The sequence below is a fragment of the Phallusia mammillata genome, chromosome 8, assembly GCF_965637545.1.
Source record: "Phallusia mammillata chromosome 8, kaPhaMamm4.hap1.1, whole genome shotgun sequence".
NCBI lineage: Eukaryota > Metazoa > Chordata > Ascidiacea > Phlebobranchia > Ascidiidae > Phallusia > Phallusia mammillata.
The window spans coordinates 14,474,119-14,491,644 of record NC_137259.1 but is presented as its reverse complement, the minus strand read 5'-3'; the positions used below and the strand labels follow the sequence as shown (position 1 = coordinate 14,491,644).

At 34.1% G+C, this 17,526-nt stretch overlaps 2 protein-coding genes across 6 annotated transcripts in view; one reads left to right on the top strand and one right to left on the bottom strand.

Annotated features, from left to right (window-relative positions):
- The window catches only part of LOC145203789 (diacylglycerol O-acyltransferase 1-like), a 72,017-nt gene that overhangs the window by 40,114 nt on the left and 14,377 nt on the right, over positions 1-17,526 (top strand). The gene's annotated exons all lie outside the window — the stretch shown is intronic.
- On the bottom strand, positions 4,714-16,597 carry LOC145204865 (uncharacterized). 2 transcript variants are annotated; one of them, XM_080077475.1, is made up of 17 exons: positions 16,449-16,597; positions 16,130-16,261; positions 15,426-15,642; positions 14,606-14,840; positions 14,051-14,200; positions 12,375-12,448; positions 12,257-12,311; positions 11,580-11,717; positions 11,318-11,400; positions 10,778-11,134; positions 10,390-10,551; positions 9,759-9,881; positions 9,169-9,354; positions 7,837-7,951; positions 7,695-7,762; positions 7,235-7,367; positions 4,714-6,403 (listed from the first exon to the last, which is right to left on the bottom strand). In XM_080077475.1, exons 1-17 carry the CDS (start codon positions 16,466-16,468, stop codon positions 6,309-6,311), a joined length of 2,343 nt encoding a protein of 780 aa, XP_079933601.1. In that variant the 5' UTR covers positions 16,469-16,597; the 3' UTR covers positions 4,714-6,308. The 2 variants fall into 2 exon arrangements, with proteins under 2 accessions (XP_079933601.1, XP_079933602.1); XM_080077476.1 differs by having other exon boundaries at positions 11,580-11,714.

Below are 17,526 nucleotides of genomic sequence, written 5' to 3'. Positions count from 1 at the left end.
ACTAAGGATAAATATTTTTGGAGTTGGTGGTAGTTTTCGAAAAACGCAATCTTCTGATACTTATCAGCATTTAATTTGCACATTTTTTGGCGGAAAATGTGTCGATTTGCTACACAAGAAAAGCATTTGCTGACAAAATATATAAACTCATAAATTTAATATGAGTTTTACTATGATATAAATAATCGAATACTGAAAGTCAAACAGCTGCAATACATTATAAAGCATTTTTTAGTACAACTACACTTAAACTTAAAAAACAAGACAATTAAATAATTTTTTAATAGTAAACAAATTTGCACTAATGATGACAACAGCGATTGATAAAACGTTTAAAACATAATCTGCCACATAATACGAATTATTTTTGCGCTTTTGTTTTAGTAAAGCATTATTTTGTTTTCAAACTACATACACAGCTCTTTACCTTTTTTGAGATTGAAATCTTTTCTTTTTGCTTCTCACATTAAATAACTAAGGAAATTTCAGAACAATTTGCAATACATATAAATTAGCCAAGAAACACACACACAAATTCAAACTTCAGAAGCATGACATCGAAAGTTTTTTGCGCCATTTTTGCGAAAAAAGACGTCCTTAACGACGGTCAATCATTGTTACGACCAGATTTTGCTTTTGAAAAACTGGCATAAAATCTTGTGAAAACACTTCGTCTTTAAATTAAAATCTTCACGGTCCGATTTTCCTTTCAGCGCTGACAGAACCAATTATGCTTTGATCAATCCAATGTTGCTTTTGCGCTTTCATTTATTGTATCTGGCCAAGAGCTTGCACAGTTTTGGATTATTATGTGCTACGTACAGGTTGATATTGTTTTAGATAAGTGCCTGTCTTTGGTTTACAGATACTTTATTTGAATTAAATTCAATCTAAGTTTATTTAATGAAACTTTTTTCAAAACTTGTATGTCACATTCAAACCGCAAATGTAAAGTTTTTGAACAGTTGCATGAAAACAAAGTTATTGAAAAATCTGCGAATCACAAACACACTGAAAAAACCTGCAAATCGTTTTAACGCAAAACTTGACGAAGGCTACAAAAATTAGCCAGAACGTTTCTCGCCATATTTCTCGCCATAACGTTTCTCACTTGTGACTTCCACAGCACGCAGTTAATTTGGAGGTTACTTGTGTTTTTTCAGGCGTTAAAACTGTCACAGTACTGTTTAAGGGCTTTGGACTGTTTTATAACCACATGTACTTCTATGTCGCAGCATTTTATAGTTCATTTCTAAACCTACATTCTATCAAAGACATTGCTACATTGTCGTATTTGTTTGTTAAAGGCAGTAGGCAAAAAAAGTATTGTACTATTGTTTATGACTAACTTACTTGATATTTTTTATGATCTATTTCAAAGACATTAAAGATGTCGTCTAAGTCATTTAGTTATTTGTATTGTTGTATTATTGCAATCTTAAAAACAAGAAAGTTGTCTTCATAGGGACATTGCAAGCTTAAACACAGTTTTTGGCAATCGATCTTGAAAAAATACTTCAGTAATCCCACATGAGCTACGGCTGAAAACGTGGAAATTAACAATCCGATATGATCATTTCTAATCCTTTTTCATTGACAAATGTTGCAAACGGCGAGTTGCCTGCCAGCTAGTTGTCACTTTTTGTATCGCAAACAATAGAAAATGTGTACAGCTATTTATCCAGCCATAGATCACGAAAGCGCCCTTGCGTAAGTGGTTCGAACCCAATGCGCCTGAACAAACAAAGACCCCTAATGCCCCCCAAATACCCATTCCTTACAAGCGATGACGTGAAGCAAAGCTCACGAGACAGTCTGTCAGGTTTTCAATCGAGCGACACTGACGTTTTGGTAAAAAGCGCAAATCTTGTGTTATCTGCATTGAAATCGACAGGGCTGGGGGAAAAATGTTAAAGGAGGGGGGTTAGCTTAGACATGGTCATACTTTATAAAGAAAAATCGGTAAGAGATAGCCCATAACTTTTTCTGGGAAAGTTATTGTGTATGAAATGTTCTAAAACCGTAAAAAAGTTTTTTTGATGACGCATCATGTAGAAATTGACCTCTTTTTTCAGAAAAAACAGCATTTCTAAAGGTTTAGCAGGCCGTTTTAAATGCTATTTACAAGCAAATTTAACAAATTTTCTTTTTCAAAATGTTACACCGAACAGCTTTGTGAAGTGGTGCTAATATCATGCTTTTTATTGCGTTAGACAAAAGTTGGATTTAAACTTAAAAGCAACAGTATTTCGAATATAAAGTGGTTGTGCAAACACTTTTTTGATGGTTAAAATATATCAACACACGTAAGATTAAATTTGTCCCAAAAGGTTAAAGTACAAATTTATTTACTGCTTTATGGACCCTTAGAAATTCATTTTCCCAAAGTGTGTTGGGCAGCCCCTTTTTTGCCCTCAAAAGGTAGACCCTGGTTTGGGTGTTCTTAAAAAAACTTAAAGCGCCTATCTGTCTGAGATAACGTCAAACGGATGGAGCACCATGGGTGGCCAAACCGGCATCCTGCATTGACGAATTGGACCCGTGGCTAACTCTTGTGTTTCCATCGTTGCTGATGGGTTTCGGTTGGAGCCAGGTGCCATACTGACATGTGTAAACACTTTAGTAAATGGTTTATACAACCGGGTAACGCTCTCTGTCAGGCAGCCACGGTTTCGACCCCGCCAAACGCGTAGGTTTCACAATTAACTTTGTTTGCTTCTCGATTTAGAGAACGAGCGTTTACCATTAGCGCTTGCCTGATGGCTCCTTGGTATCGACAATTATGTTTTACAACTTTAAATATGGAGTTGGAAACGGTATGAGGTCAGCTTGGGTACATAATTGTCATTATCGAAGCATTTGGGTCCCCTAAAACGCGTGGGTTATGTAAACCTTTTTAGGGAGCAGGCCCCGTGCGAAAAGGGGTTACTCATTATTCCATTTACGCAGGCGGCGTTCGAATACAGTGGTAAAAGTAAATAAAGGAAAGCGATTCATAACAATTAGTGACGGTTTAATGGCACGACTGATCCGGTAGTTTCTCCCCCATCGAACATTTGAAAGCTTCCTGCAAACAACAGCTAAGAAGGAACAAATAGATTTTCAATTTCGTGGACAAAGAAAAGCTTAATCAAATGACTGTTGGTGGCGTGAAAGTGATGAATTGACTCCGTGATTAATTGTGAACAGTTTGTGTCATGTAATAGCAGATAGACTTCACGGTTTCATAAATCAAACATTTGGTAAAAAGTGTGTTATTTTGGAACTAAATGTTTAACAAAAGTTAGTAACCCTTCTGTTGTACAGTATGAGTTCGACTTGGCGTTTTTGCAACTTGCTTCGTTTTTCGTTACGTAACCACAATTTTTTCTTGGCCGTATGCGTTAAACAAAATCATCATATTGGTCGATTTTGTTCTACCGGTAGAAAGAACTCATAGCAATAGAGCTAAAACAAAACCATTTTTGGAGCAGTAAAAATGGCGTTTAAAGTTAGATAGTTGGGTAAAGAGGGTCGCAAAGCATGAACGAACTTGTAGTTGCACCGTCAACTTTCTACGTGTTTAAAGGTGATAAGGATGGGTTTTCACAGGAAAAGGAACTTTCGGTAGTTTGAAGTGGTAAACAGATATTTAACCTAATAGCAGGAAACCTAATAAGTTTAATAATAATACATTTTGAGCAAATGGGGTACAAGGATTTGTGCAATTTCTAACGGTTTAAGAAAATTCCACCAGTGCAGCTAACATGTTTGTACAAATGTAGCATGAATGCGGCACTGAAGTTAAAAAATCCTGGTAGATTAGCACGTTTACAAAAAGGAATAAAGCTGAAAGATACAATAATGGGATTACGATTCGTCGTTTACAATCACTGAAAGTGCTACTCTTTCGGTGGCCAGAACGCAATGACACTTACTGGCAAAATAATATTATTTACAGTGCCACCAGATGTCGCAGTTAAGTAGTTTCCGACAATGATTTTCCGGCGCGTCTGACGCATATGTAGACATATAAAAACTTTGATCGGAATTCGTCTGTGGGAGTATCCTGGGTTTAACCCTATAAAAAATACTTTTAATCACGCAGGTCATTGACCGAATTGCCCAAGGCGCCTGGCTCATATACGGACATCAAAAAACCTGTTTGGGAATCCATGATTATCGTGGGTCTAAACCTTGTGAAATAAATATTAATTCGTTCGTTCAGTTAAATTTTTGACGTATCGTAGTTTTATATTTTCAATGTAAAAACATAGTTCACGTTGATTATCCTGTTTTGTGCAAAACTCTCGTTTGAACACTCGCATACAAAAAAACGAAAAGTTGACTGTATCAGTATTTATAAACTTGACGAATACGATAACTAATTCAATGGTTATTTGACTTGGCCTGTCGTTTAGGCAACTAACGTGTTTACTGGGTACGTCATGTTATTGCACTGACGTCTGCTTACAATGCCACTGGGAATACCAAGCTCAAACCGTTATAAACCACACTAACCTTTAATGTTCTCTACTAATTTCCATGTGTCTGAATTTACTGGGCGACACCAGATGTGCACGCTGTGGCCACGCACCAATTTATGCCCAAACAAAACTTTAAACTGCAGTTATAAGCATTGAATTTAAAATGCACATCTCGTCATTGTTATTGTGCTGCATAAGGCTGTTAAAGCTACAAATATAACTTAAGAACAGCTTATTGACCGATGCGTAGCGTTGTTGGGTTCGATTTCCTTGTAACAAAGGCACCGTGTCATAATTTGGTCACAGTCAACAGAAATCAGGTAAAACGGATGAGCACTGATTCGTAGAATGTAAAAAAATATTTTTTCTTTTTGGGTTAAATCAGTAAATTAAGGTGTGCGGTTTGTTGATTTGATAAATTGCTTAACAAAGAGAAGAAAAAACAAAGATAGTTTCAAATGTTGGGCTTGATTCATTTTGTAAGCAAGTACGCTTTCAGTTCAATTCAAAAAAGATGACATAACAAATTCTATAAAGAAAAAGCAGAAAAATTTACAGCAAAAAAACAACAACAGTCCGTGATACTTCAAATTCGGACACACACAAAAAAGCATGTTTCAACAAAATATGTATGTTACTGCACTTTTGTGATTTGGGCAGTACCTGATGAAGGTGAAAAGTAATGCCATTCTGCCCGATTTTTTTAGTCCAGTGATTAAGATTCAAGGCTGTGCCCACTGCAACATACAAATACATGATACCCTAACAGAGGGTTTGATAAGTTAGAATTCTACATCACAGGAATATATAATTTTTTCGAATATGGAATCAAAACCAACTCTATATTTTTGCAAGATTTTAAACGATTTTAATAACCTTTATGGAATGAATCATGCGGCCAAATTCGAAAATCATAGTTGTTACAGTCTGAGAAGATCATTTAACATTCGTTATACATCTTATCCATCTGTGGCCACATGTTGGTTATAAATGTTCCAATGCCAGAGCAGACAGCTCGATACTGAGCTAATGAAACTAATCAGTGAGAGGCCGAGAAGCAAAGAAGTACAGCGGCTAGCAAAAAAGAAGATATATGAGCGCATATGTATAGTACGTTATTTGGTTTGAAACAGAAGCCACAAGAAAAAGAAAACACAAAAAATTAAATCGTACCGCAAATGATAAATAGCAAAAAATGGCAACACTGGCAAAGCACAATGTCCAAGAATCAAAATTCACAATGACTGTAATTTATATCATATTACTCTGGTACCTTTGTGCTATATTACAAGGTGACAAAATACATATAGGAGCATATCTAATTGTGAATACCAGAAAGATATGTGTAACTTGACTCCTATTACATTGACAACTGACTTTATAAAAAAGAAAAATTTAGGAAAAGGTAATGATCTCTGATATTTTCTACTGAAGTCTCACCAAAATATTTTTGTAGTTAAATTTTACAACAGCTATATTAAGTGTCTTACTTTATAATAGGTTTAAAGCCAAAGTCTCGGTTTGACCCACAAATTTTAATGTTATTCGTATGAAATTTGCCAAAATCAGCACATAACCAAAGGCAAGCTTAAATACATGGTAGATTGAGGTCGGTATCTACAGTACAACTAAACATAATCAATTAACACAGAATTGCTTTAACTACTGAAAATTAGTACGTGAACGTCATGACACTTTTGTGAATTTCGGGACACAGTATTGATTTGAAATCTACGTCATAGAAGTACAATACTCGCGTTGGCACTCACACAAAAAAGCAAAGAACAAAAATTGCCTCACAGAGCAGGTTGCATTTTATACAGAGCAGTTTTTTTTAGTAAATTATCGCTGTGTAGTTTGGCTCGCTGCAAAGGCATTAGCTCCAAGAAATTTCTTGTAATAACTTGGAAGTGTTGAACGTGGCTTTGGGGCGGCTTCTGTATGAAAATGTACAAAAAGAGTAAGGTTACATGTATGGTATTAGGTCCTGTTTTCGCCACTAATGCGTTGCAAGTCTTTTTCTAAGTTTGGTTTAAATTTGTCTTCTAAAGCCCTAATAATGTCATCGGTTTCAATTTCTGTGAATAAATCTTAATGTACTTGTCAAAATGCTACAAGTTTTTTTTTTGATGTTTAGACAGCATTTTCCACATTAAAATGTAGTTTACTTTCTTTATAAACATGTACATTGTTAAGTTTTAGCTACACCACATACATATACACTGAACAAGTCACTGGGGATGCAATTTAATTTCCAAAGGGATTTATAGAATGATGAATTAATTTAAAGGAAAGTGGTCTCCTAAGAGACAGAAGTGCAAATAAATGAACATACATAATTTCTTTCCTGGTATTTTTACCACGCCCTCCCCCTATCACTTAACAGGGATTTTTTGTGATTTTGTAACTTGATTATTTAAAAAGAACCATCAAAACATTTTTTGTATCATTGAAAAATATTTTCTACGTAAACCTGTATTAGTTTCTTCATTAAATGATTCTTTTCCTAGACAAGGACCTACCAATAGGCAGCAAAGGGTTTAATTCCACAAATTGTATACATGTAGGACTCATTAAGGAAGTAATATGCTTGGAATACTTCCTTGAATTACTGATGAATGGTTTGCCCTCTTCCATTTTGAAACATCTTAATATGCCCATGATAAGAAACAGTTATGTTGAAAGTTTGTGCCTTATTTGACTTTACAAAATTAGTAATCACTTAAAAAAATGTGTTTATATTGGACATGATAAAGTTTTTCTTTTACCTGTGCTCGGTTGAACTTTTGGAGGTTCCTTCTTTTTGTCAGTGGTTGTCCCTGTGGAGTAGGGTTTAATTTCTCCACTGTTTGAAAGTTCTATCACAGGGATAGGAGCCTCTTGGTAATCTTCATGTGCAACCTGCAGACAAACATACCATTAATGTTTTACATGATAATGGTTGAAGTTAATCCTAGAAAAGAAACTGTATTGTAGTGGATCTAGATTACAACTTCAGTTTTGGCAAATATGTGTGGATAGTTCTGGTTATTAGCAACCCTTAGCCACACCTTTTTTTGACATTTACGTCAATATGCAAATAACTGGAATAATCTCGTTTAGTAGCGATGGAATTTCTGATTTAATGGACATATTTGAAAAATAATGTTTTTTATATCCAGTTTATTAGCAATACTAGGAAAAAAATGAACAAAATTGTAGCTTTTAATGCTAATTGTTTAATTGTACCTCATTGGTTTTCTTGGGTATAAATGTAAATGATTTGGTGCCAGGGTGCCAAGAATTTCTTTGTGATTCTAAAAAAATGTTAAACAGAATTAAAAAGACATGTTTATACATTTAGCATTTAATTTTGTGTAAAAACACAAACCTTTCATCATTTTCCACTGGTCATTGTTTTCATTATGCTTAGCAGACTTTCTCATTTTCATTCGTTTTATTTCTTTTTGTAGTTTAAGTAATTCGGCATCAGCGCTGTCATTTTCCTGAAACAGTTTGGTTTAAATATTATTTTGGATAAGTGTATGGGGATTTTGTACACAAAAGAATAAACTCAAGAAATATATCTAAGTCTATGTACGTTTCGTCCTTATTCAACTTGTGCATTAGTATCTATTTCTTTAAAAAGGTACTAAATATAATTATTCCAATTTAAAAACAATACATATTGAAATGAAAAACAAAAGTCTGTATTTAGCTATGGGCAGGTTTTTTTATCATGTTCAAATATCAAGTGAAGACAGGAGATCCAGGCCATAAACTTCAGTTTATTTCCACCCAAAGCTGCAATCTACATTCCTGGGGCATTCCACAAGGCAAAGCAAACAGTTCCCAGAGAACTTAAGTGTGGAAAATGATTTAAGAGTTTACGCCAAACCAAGAACAAATCGTGCAGTGAGACAATGGCAAGGCTCTTGAGTCAACAATGGCCCTTGAACATATATTGTTTTCACTGAGAACGCCGACTGGCTGCAAAACCACAATGAAGTGATTTAAAGACTAGATGTTATTTTACAGCAAAAAGACTTTCACTTTCATTGAAAAGTTTTATGATGGTGAATAGAGAAAGACAATTTATCTTTGAACTTCTAACCACAGTGTTTCATATGCAAAATATTATTTAAACTGAACAATTGGTTTAATTGCTATGTTGCGAACATTAGTTAATAAATCTTTTATATAAACTCAGAAAAATCCATAGTTAATGCATTATATTGTAAGTTGTTGTAAAAAATGCTAAAATTGCCATTATTAAATCTGTATTAATCATTTACACCCTAATTAGACTCACAGTACAAACATGGTGAAAAAGAATCTCTTTGTTGGACGGTAAATTCCAACAAAGACACGCAAAGACATACTTTGTTTAACCTTGTATCCAACCATAAACTAGGTTAACACGAAACTCTTAAAAATCTTTTTAGAGCAGTGTCCAAAAACCAAATATGTATGATATTTGAAATGCCTTTCTCAAGAAGTATTGCAAAAAACAACAACAACAATCTCAAAACTAAGGACAGTCAATCCCAAAAATGTATTTCTTTCAAATCCGCAAAAATGTTTCCAAGTTAAAATAAAAAAAAGTTCAAGGCAAAACCATTAAAAAAGACTACATTTATTTTTTTGATGATAAGGCTGTCACATAATAAACTAACAAATGTCATGATTCTGTTTATGAATAAAATAAAATAATTAAACTTACATTTGAAGTATGTTCGGCTGGCTTGATTTCATTTTCATTTTGGTCTTTGATGAAAGAAGCCAAACTCTTAGCTGGTTTTGGTGCAGTGACTGGTTTATATTTCTGAGGGGGCGGAAACTGTTTTTCATCAATAGACACATTGGATATTCCCAGACTTTCAGCTATCCGCAGGTCAAAGTTGTTTTCCTTCGTTAAAAAGTCTCAAATTAACTCCTATTCACAGCAGTATGTGTTCTTGAAAATGTACAGATAAAATCTTTATGTGAAAATAAGTTTACTGTTTTTATAAACAACAACAAAAACAATATTAAAGTAAAATTTTAAAAAGTATTAATAAAGTAAAATATAGTAACTGTGTTTAGTACAAAATCAAATGAAATGTTTGATAAAGAAGCTTGCACAAAAAAACATGTCTGAATGATAAATGATGATGTACTGTATTAACAATCTATTTTTTTTTAAATTAGAACATATTTAGCAACAAAAAAATGCATCAATTTCTATACATAAAGGCAAAACATTACATATGTTGTTACATCACAGTACATCCGTTGTTAGGTGTCACTGTAATACTAACAGCATTGACTTACTGTGTTCAATTTTGTGTCTATTGCTTCATGATGAGCTGTTCCATTAGCAACAGGTGGAGGCAACACTGCAGTCTGGCTTATAACAAGTTTTTCAACACTCGGAGTTGAGTTGTCGCTAAAATCCTGTGCACAAAATTTTAGTGATTTTTTTCTTCTTACACATGTGGTTTATGGCACAAATAATATCTATACACTGATGTACAGAAAACCAAAACTGTTCTTGACAAGTAAAAAAAATGTTACACCACTGTTAATTAAGATTGTGTTTTCTGGTATACTTGCAACTTTAACTTATTCAATGTAATCCAAGCCTATGGTGACTTAATTAAAACGCAAAAAAAAACCAATGTTTAAATTATGGCATATTCTAAAAACATATACAGTAATCCTTGGTTAATCTGGACCTGTTTGGACCAAAAAATTTGTCTGGATTAGGCAAAGATCAGGATTTACCAAAATCTGGTTTAACCTAGGTTTATTGTATAACGGTTAACTTAGTAAAATAAATATATACTGTCAAAGAGCTTCTATAAATATGTTGTAAGCTGTCTCAAATAATTGTTTTGGACAAGCTACTTTTTAATTTCATGTGTAGTGTTACGAAATAAATTTAAATATTACGCATATATACCTCTGGGGGTGGTGGTAGTGGGTCAAAATCTTCTGATCCAAGGAAAGATGGAGGTGGAGGAGGTAAGTCCTCTACATCATCGGGAGTGGGTTCAACAGGGACATATGACACAGGGGAAATCACAATCGATTCTTGTTCAGGATCTTTTATCTGGGTCTCTTCCTGTTTATTAAATATTTTAATATCAATTCATATGCAAAGCTAGTTTTCGCAGCAAATTTGTCATTGAACTGGCATAAAATGTTGTAAGATGCAATGTTTTACAATTCTCTACAATTTCTTTCCTTTTCCCGAAGGCATGTTGGACAACTAATTGGCAAACTTGTGGTATGTGCATTAACCATTCTGTGCAACCAATACACAACAAATACAACTTGAACACACTTACCTCACTGCTTGTGACAACAGACACGCTCTCCACAATACTTTTCACGTCCATTTCAGCTTGTGGTAACCTGTCAGTGGCTTTTTCCACAACAGGTTCTTCATCATTTTCTGAGTGAATTGTTTCATCATGGTTGACATCATCAACTGCTATGACATCATCGCTGTGGTGTGATGATGTTTCTTCATTGCTGACAATACTGTCATCAAATTTGATTTCATCATCAACTACATCATAGATTTTGATTTTGCCCTCAACAGATTTTTGTTGTCGCACCGCTGGAGCTGGTACATCTTCTTCTTTAGTGACATCATCAACTGTGATGTCATCACTATGTTCCTCCACCTTGTGTACAGCTTTCTGTTTCAAAAATTATTTATCAAGAAATGATTTTTTTTTCGATTCTTTTGAACTTGAGACATGAAAATGCTTTTTTGTGAATCTGCACAGATTAAGTTTGTTGTCCAAGTTTAAAGCTTCCAACTTTTTACAATAGTTTGATTGTTGAGAAGCCAGTGCTTTTGGATGTACATAAAAACTTACATGGATTCTAGGTGGCCGCTCTGGGAACTCATTTACTTCTAGTTTTATATCATCAGCATCAATTTCATCAGAATGTGTAGAACCTGCACGAATTTGTGGTGACGTTTACATTTTTTTAATTTTGAATTAAGAAACACTGTAAAGTGTAATACAATTACAATACTAAAATCATATGTTTTTTCCCCTCAATCTATGGTTTTATACTTGCTAAAATGATAGGTAAGCAACCAAATATTCAAAACAGTTGGTTATTTTTGCTTACTGTTGCTTGGAATACTTGCTTCCTCTAAAACCTTGTCGAGTTCATCAGTTGCATCAAGAGAAGCTGATATTTCATCTTCTGTTTCTTCGGTTACATCCTTAAGTTCTTCCTCAGTGCTTTCCTGGTGAGGTTCTTCTTCTGACAAAAAAAATAATAGTACATTTGAATTCTTAATTTGTTTTAAACAATCACAGAGTTGTAAGATTTTGTTTACTTTCAACCGATCCTTTTTCAAGCGAATGCTATGGAAGATAGAGTGATTTGCCTTTACTATTAACATAACAATGGGATGTTTGTTGCTTCAATTCAAATAATAATAGTGAAGTGTCTGTGGCTAACAATATCAAAGTTAGTATATGTATCAGTTTAACTTGTTTTTTATACAGGTTTTGAATTAAGCATTGGCGTTTTGAGATTTACAAATCTTTATTTACACAAAAAGTGGGAAAAAATAGCCAGATTTTTAAGAACATGTGCTGTAGTGAACAATAGATACTTGTGGTAAAAGTAAAAATTAATCAACAAATTCTTAAGCACACTCAATATTGATGGATTTGTCAATAGAAACTGGGTGATTTTCAAGGTTTATCGCCCTAAGGCAGCTTGCGCAAATATTTACAATGGGTAAAAAATTTGTTTTAAAGCATGCCTTAGATGTCAAGCGTACAAAACAGTACCTGGTTTTTCTTCAACTTGTTTTTCTGGTTTCTTCTTACGAACTTGGGCATAAACCTATGTTGGAAAAATGTGTTAAGTTGTGTATTCTCTAATAGCAACAAAACATTGAATATTTACTGGTTCTGGTTCAGGCTCCTCAACCTTGTGTGTTGCTTGGGGTGGCAAAGGGGCGTGGCGCCGTTTTGCAGGCTCTGTGGAAATACAAAAATGTTAACTAACCCTGAAAAATAACCTATACCTGTCGTATAAATTTACACTTTAATTTTAGGACAATTTGCATGAACACATGACATTCGGGTCAGTTGGAATAAACTTATGTATGTTCTGAAGGAAACCTAATAAAAAATAGAACAAAAATGTTACAACAGTGTTACAAAAAAAACTGCAAAATCATAGCCCAACAAAGGGAGTATGCCTTGTGCCACAAACATTTGGGAGTCTTGCAAAAACAAATAAAATAGAAATTGTCTACGTTTGTTCATAAACTATAATCCTTTTGTATCAGATTTATTTCCAATGTGTTTGACTAATTGTGTTTTAATGTTCTTATACCAAAAAGCTAGCGATCATTTTTTAAATAAAATCAATCTGGCCGTTAAACCATGCTGTAACCATTGACCAATTCACTTAGTAAACAACAACAGTGGGGTCATATTTGGTTTCACAAGTGTATACAAACAACTAATTCCTATGTAAAGGTCAGAGTACTGGAGGTCTGTCCAAATTTGGGCTCTCATATCCATGCAGTGAATTGCATTACCAATTTTGGCATTTTCTATAGGAATTTTTGTAATCTGGTGAATCTTTTTACATACAAATTTTGTTGTTCTGATTTTTCTTTATTCCACATATTGTCAGTTGCCATATACAAAAAATTATGCCATATATACAATAAACAAAAAGTGCAATTTGTTGAAATAACACCTATTTTGTATGTAATGTGTAATATTTAATACAAATTGGTCATGGCTGTGTGCTGGCTTTGACAATTAATTAGTCCAACCCCCCACCATACAGCACTTGACAATTACCAAGGATTTAAATTACAGCGCACAGCCCCCATTAAAGATCATCTACTTAATGCTACCACTTATCTTGTTCAACAGGCCTCAAATTAATGTTTTGGATTACACTGTACAAAGAGATGTGGTGTTGGCCAATACTATTGACCAAATTGCTGTCCACCTACTTGTCAAATAGAGCATCTGCTGTGTTTGAAATGTTAAGCACTGGTTGGTAATTTGACAAATTTGATTTTGATGACAGTTTTCTGGTTTACCAATTATTACATCATAATATGAAATGTGGAAAAATATTGTATTGAACTTATTTAATTTGTCCCAAGGGGATTGTGGTCCAGTTTTAGACTGTACGTGTTATAACTTTTATTCAGAAAAGAGTTTTGGATTAAATATATTCCCCTTGGATCACATTCCCTAAAAACATTTCTTTGTGGTGCAAACTATGTGTAACAGACATGTTTTGGTCAAATCATTTAGACACAACAAAGAAATTATGAAACTGTAAGCAAAGTTTGAAGCAGTTTATTTGACATATTGACTTGAACTTGGCTATGCTAAAGAACCTAACATACCCAAGAGTAAAATATCTTGGTCTTAACCTAAGGGGTGATTTGTACAGTTTTACACAACTGATCATGTTATGAAATAAGATTGCATATATATATAGCTGTCTTAGTATTAAAACAAAATGTGTGCAAAACACAACCTTGTTTACTGTCTCCTTCTGAGACCCTGGGTTTGGTATAAGAACATGAAACATGAAATGCTTACTTATAGGTGCCGGTTTTACTTCTCCATTAGTATCTGGTGGACGCACTGCAGTACCATTGCTTGGTGGGGGAGGTGCAGGCGCCTTTTTCTTTCGAGCTGCTGGTTTTGGTGTAACATGAGCGATGGGTACTGCAGGCTTTGGAGCCAAATCTAAAATGCAAACAAAACTTTGTAATTTTCTCCAAGTCATCAGGCCTAAACAATGTGTGTTTTAAAGTGTTGAACTATCAGAATGCTTTCTTTTACATTTTGCCATGTCTGTTTATATCGTTTTAAAATATTAATTTTATGAACCTTTTATATATTCCAGGAAAAGACAGATTAACTTTTAAGCACAGTACTTAATTCAGGAGACCATAATTTCCAAACAAATAACACACAAAAACACCATTGTTATTAACAGCCCAAAAACCTTACAAAACAATCACATGAAAACTGCATAGATTCTGCAAATCATTAACTTTTATTATTTGTCAAATAGCAAAAACAAAGTTTCGCACACTTATGCAGGCAGAGCCAACAATTTGTTTGAACTAAAATTCCTTCCAAACTCACCGCGTTTGTCAGTTAATGAGATCTCCCTTAAGTTGTAATCGTTGAGCGTATGCTTAGGGTTAAGTTGAATATCAGGCTGTTGGGGGTGGCGAAACTCAACCAAAGACCTTTTCTCTGCATCTAACTTCAACTTTTCACAGACTGACAAAAAGATGGTTTGCAAAGGAATATCTGGATTAACTCGAATGATGCTTTGGCGCAACCGTGGCAGCTTTACTATCAATCGTACAGTGTTCTACAAAAAATAAAGGGTTTCATAAACAACAGCTTATCTAACCAAACACACTAGTTTCATTTTTTATTTAAATGCTTTATATTGTCCTTATTGAAATGAAATGTGTTTTTTAATACTGATGTACATTTATGTTATTCAGCAACCATACAAATTAAATCATTGAATTTGTGACAGACTTGTCAGTTCAATACAGGTCATGCATGCGATCTGATATTTCCTGCTAATCTCTATAATCTATCCAGCTCTTGGCTGGAGGCTTGTGGTATTGTGGGATTACTATATTGAAATGACAAAGGACATAAGGAACACACCAACCTTATTCTAAATACATCCCTATCATTTGCAACACTAACACTGAAATGTTGTTGTTGTTTTTGCAAAATTGTTGGTAAATGCTAATTCTAATGATGTTAGTTAAATGTTCAAAACATGTTTGGTTATTTAATCCTTAACTATTTCAATCTTTCAAACAACTGTCTGAAAACTATACACTGCATACAAGGACTATAAACAATTTATTGATTATATAACTGTATAAAAACAAAACAACTTTAAAATTTATGACAATATGTTATGATATCTTACCTCACTAGTATTTGCAACTGCAGCAGGTACCGGGGATGGTTTGTTTGATGCTTTCTTGGTTAGTATTTTTATCATGGTTGCATCTAGTCTTCCAATTGCAAGAGAAGCTTTTCGTTTTGTAACGCTCGACTTTGCTCCAACAAACTCCACTACATGCTGACTTGGTACCAGCTTAAACTGAGAGCAGACACTGGTTCGTAAATCGCTCAAGGGGGTGCTGCAAGGAAAAATGCAGTTTTACCACAAAAAAGTTAAGATTCCTAGTAAGATTAAACTTAGCATGAATCAACAGTTGGCATTTGAGTCATATCGACCAAGTTAAATATCATAACAGCAGGTTTAGAGCCTGGGGCTATTTATAATTGGCTCAAGATGTGATGTACGCAAGTTATAGGTTACCACAGACGTATAAAGTGGTTGGTGACCACACCATGCCCTAATGGCATTTAGCAGTCGCGGAGGCCTGTTAGACCATAAATGTCAAAATGTTTTTATGTATGACCAAGAAAGTGAAACATGATCTGGCACATTCAAATTTTGTTTGTGATTGAGCCAATGATATATGAGTGTTTATGCAGAATAGATTTATTAAAATATCCAATTAGTACAACAGTCTCATAATAAGGAAAAAAGTAATCTAATACTGGAAATATTTGGATTTTACCCAATTGTCATCTTTTATGTAGTTGGTTACTTTAAGTCACCTTGCTAGAATTGTGATTTTATGAATGCTGTTGTCAGGAAGAATCACTTCCATCATAATTTCTTGGTCAAGGTCACTGTAGGTCGACTCTGAGTCTTCAGATCCACCAATTTCATCATAAATCGATCCATCACTAAATACAAAACAAACATTGTTAGTTGGTAGTTTCTACAGGAGGCCTATATAGTTTATGACAAAACGCTTTTTAACTATAATAACCAGTTTGTTTTTGTTGACAATTTATAGTTTTAAATTGTTTTTATATATGTTTAAAAAAGAATTAGACACATAGGAAAAAATATAAGAATAAGTCAACTTACTCTGAACGTATGGTCGCCATGTTCAAATTCACTTATCCGTACTACTTAAGGTCGTATGGTGTAAGTTTTCTACATTCGTGCCAAAATTTTACCCCACAACATACTACAACGACATTCTGACAAATAAACAACACAAAACTTTTTTTTTTGACTTTTAACAACCTCAAAACTAAACATTAAAATGAAAAATGTAACTAAACTGCATATTTATTGGCTGATTTCAACACACGAAGCAAAGGTTTCATTACAAACATGAACATCAACGTTCTCTTGTCCTTGGCTGATTGTTGTTGTACTGAAGGGTTTGCCCCCAAATGAACGTATTTATACTGTCACGAAAAAATGAATTGATTTTATGTGACAAGTAAATGGTGTGTATTTAACACTATTTTGGTGTCACTTCTTACATACAGTTCAAGATAAACAAACAGATTGTTAAAATTCACAATACATTTTGTAATTTTATGTTTTGTTTTATTTCGGTTAAAAATTGCAGGCAAAATGCAGAAGTTACTCGTCTTGCTCTCTGACACTATCAAGCGTTTAAAGTTTCAGTAAATTTTTGGCCTCTTGTCTCCCTTTAAAAATAAGATTACATGATGCTTTATAGCCTGAAAAGTTAAGACATGGGTGTTTTTATTCTTATTCGGTGGCCTTTAAAGCAGCCATCTGTGCCTCAATAATTATGCCGATCTAAAATTGGTTTGTTGGTCACCACATCCTGCAAACTTTTAAAATATTTGAATATGTATGGTGCAATTTGATTTTTGAAAATAACCATGACTATAAAAATATAGGCTAGCTAGATAGATAGGTCTACATAGGCTAGCTAGATAGATCTGTGGACCACTAAAATTTCTTGAGCTCACATTTTGGAATCCATCAGTGCCTTACGCGGTGCTTTAATGCAACAAAGTTTACATATAAAACGATTGCAATCATTGTAGGCTCATTTTAATCTGCCCATAACTGAATACGCTTGCAATATGATCGCTGTTTTGATAATGCTAACCAGGTCAGGCTACATGCCATTGTTTCGGCGTCTTACGTCAAATATTCTTTTCAGGCAGACTAACCT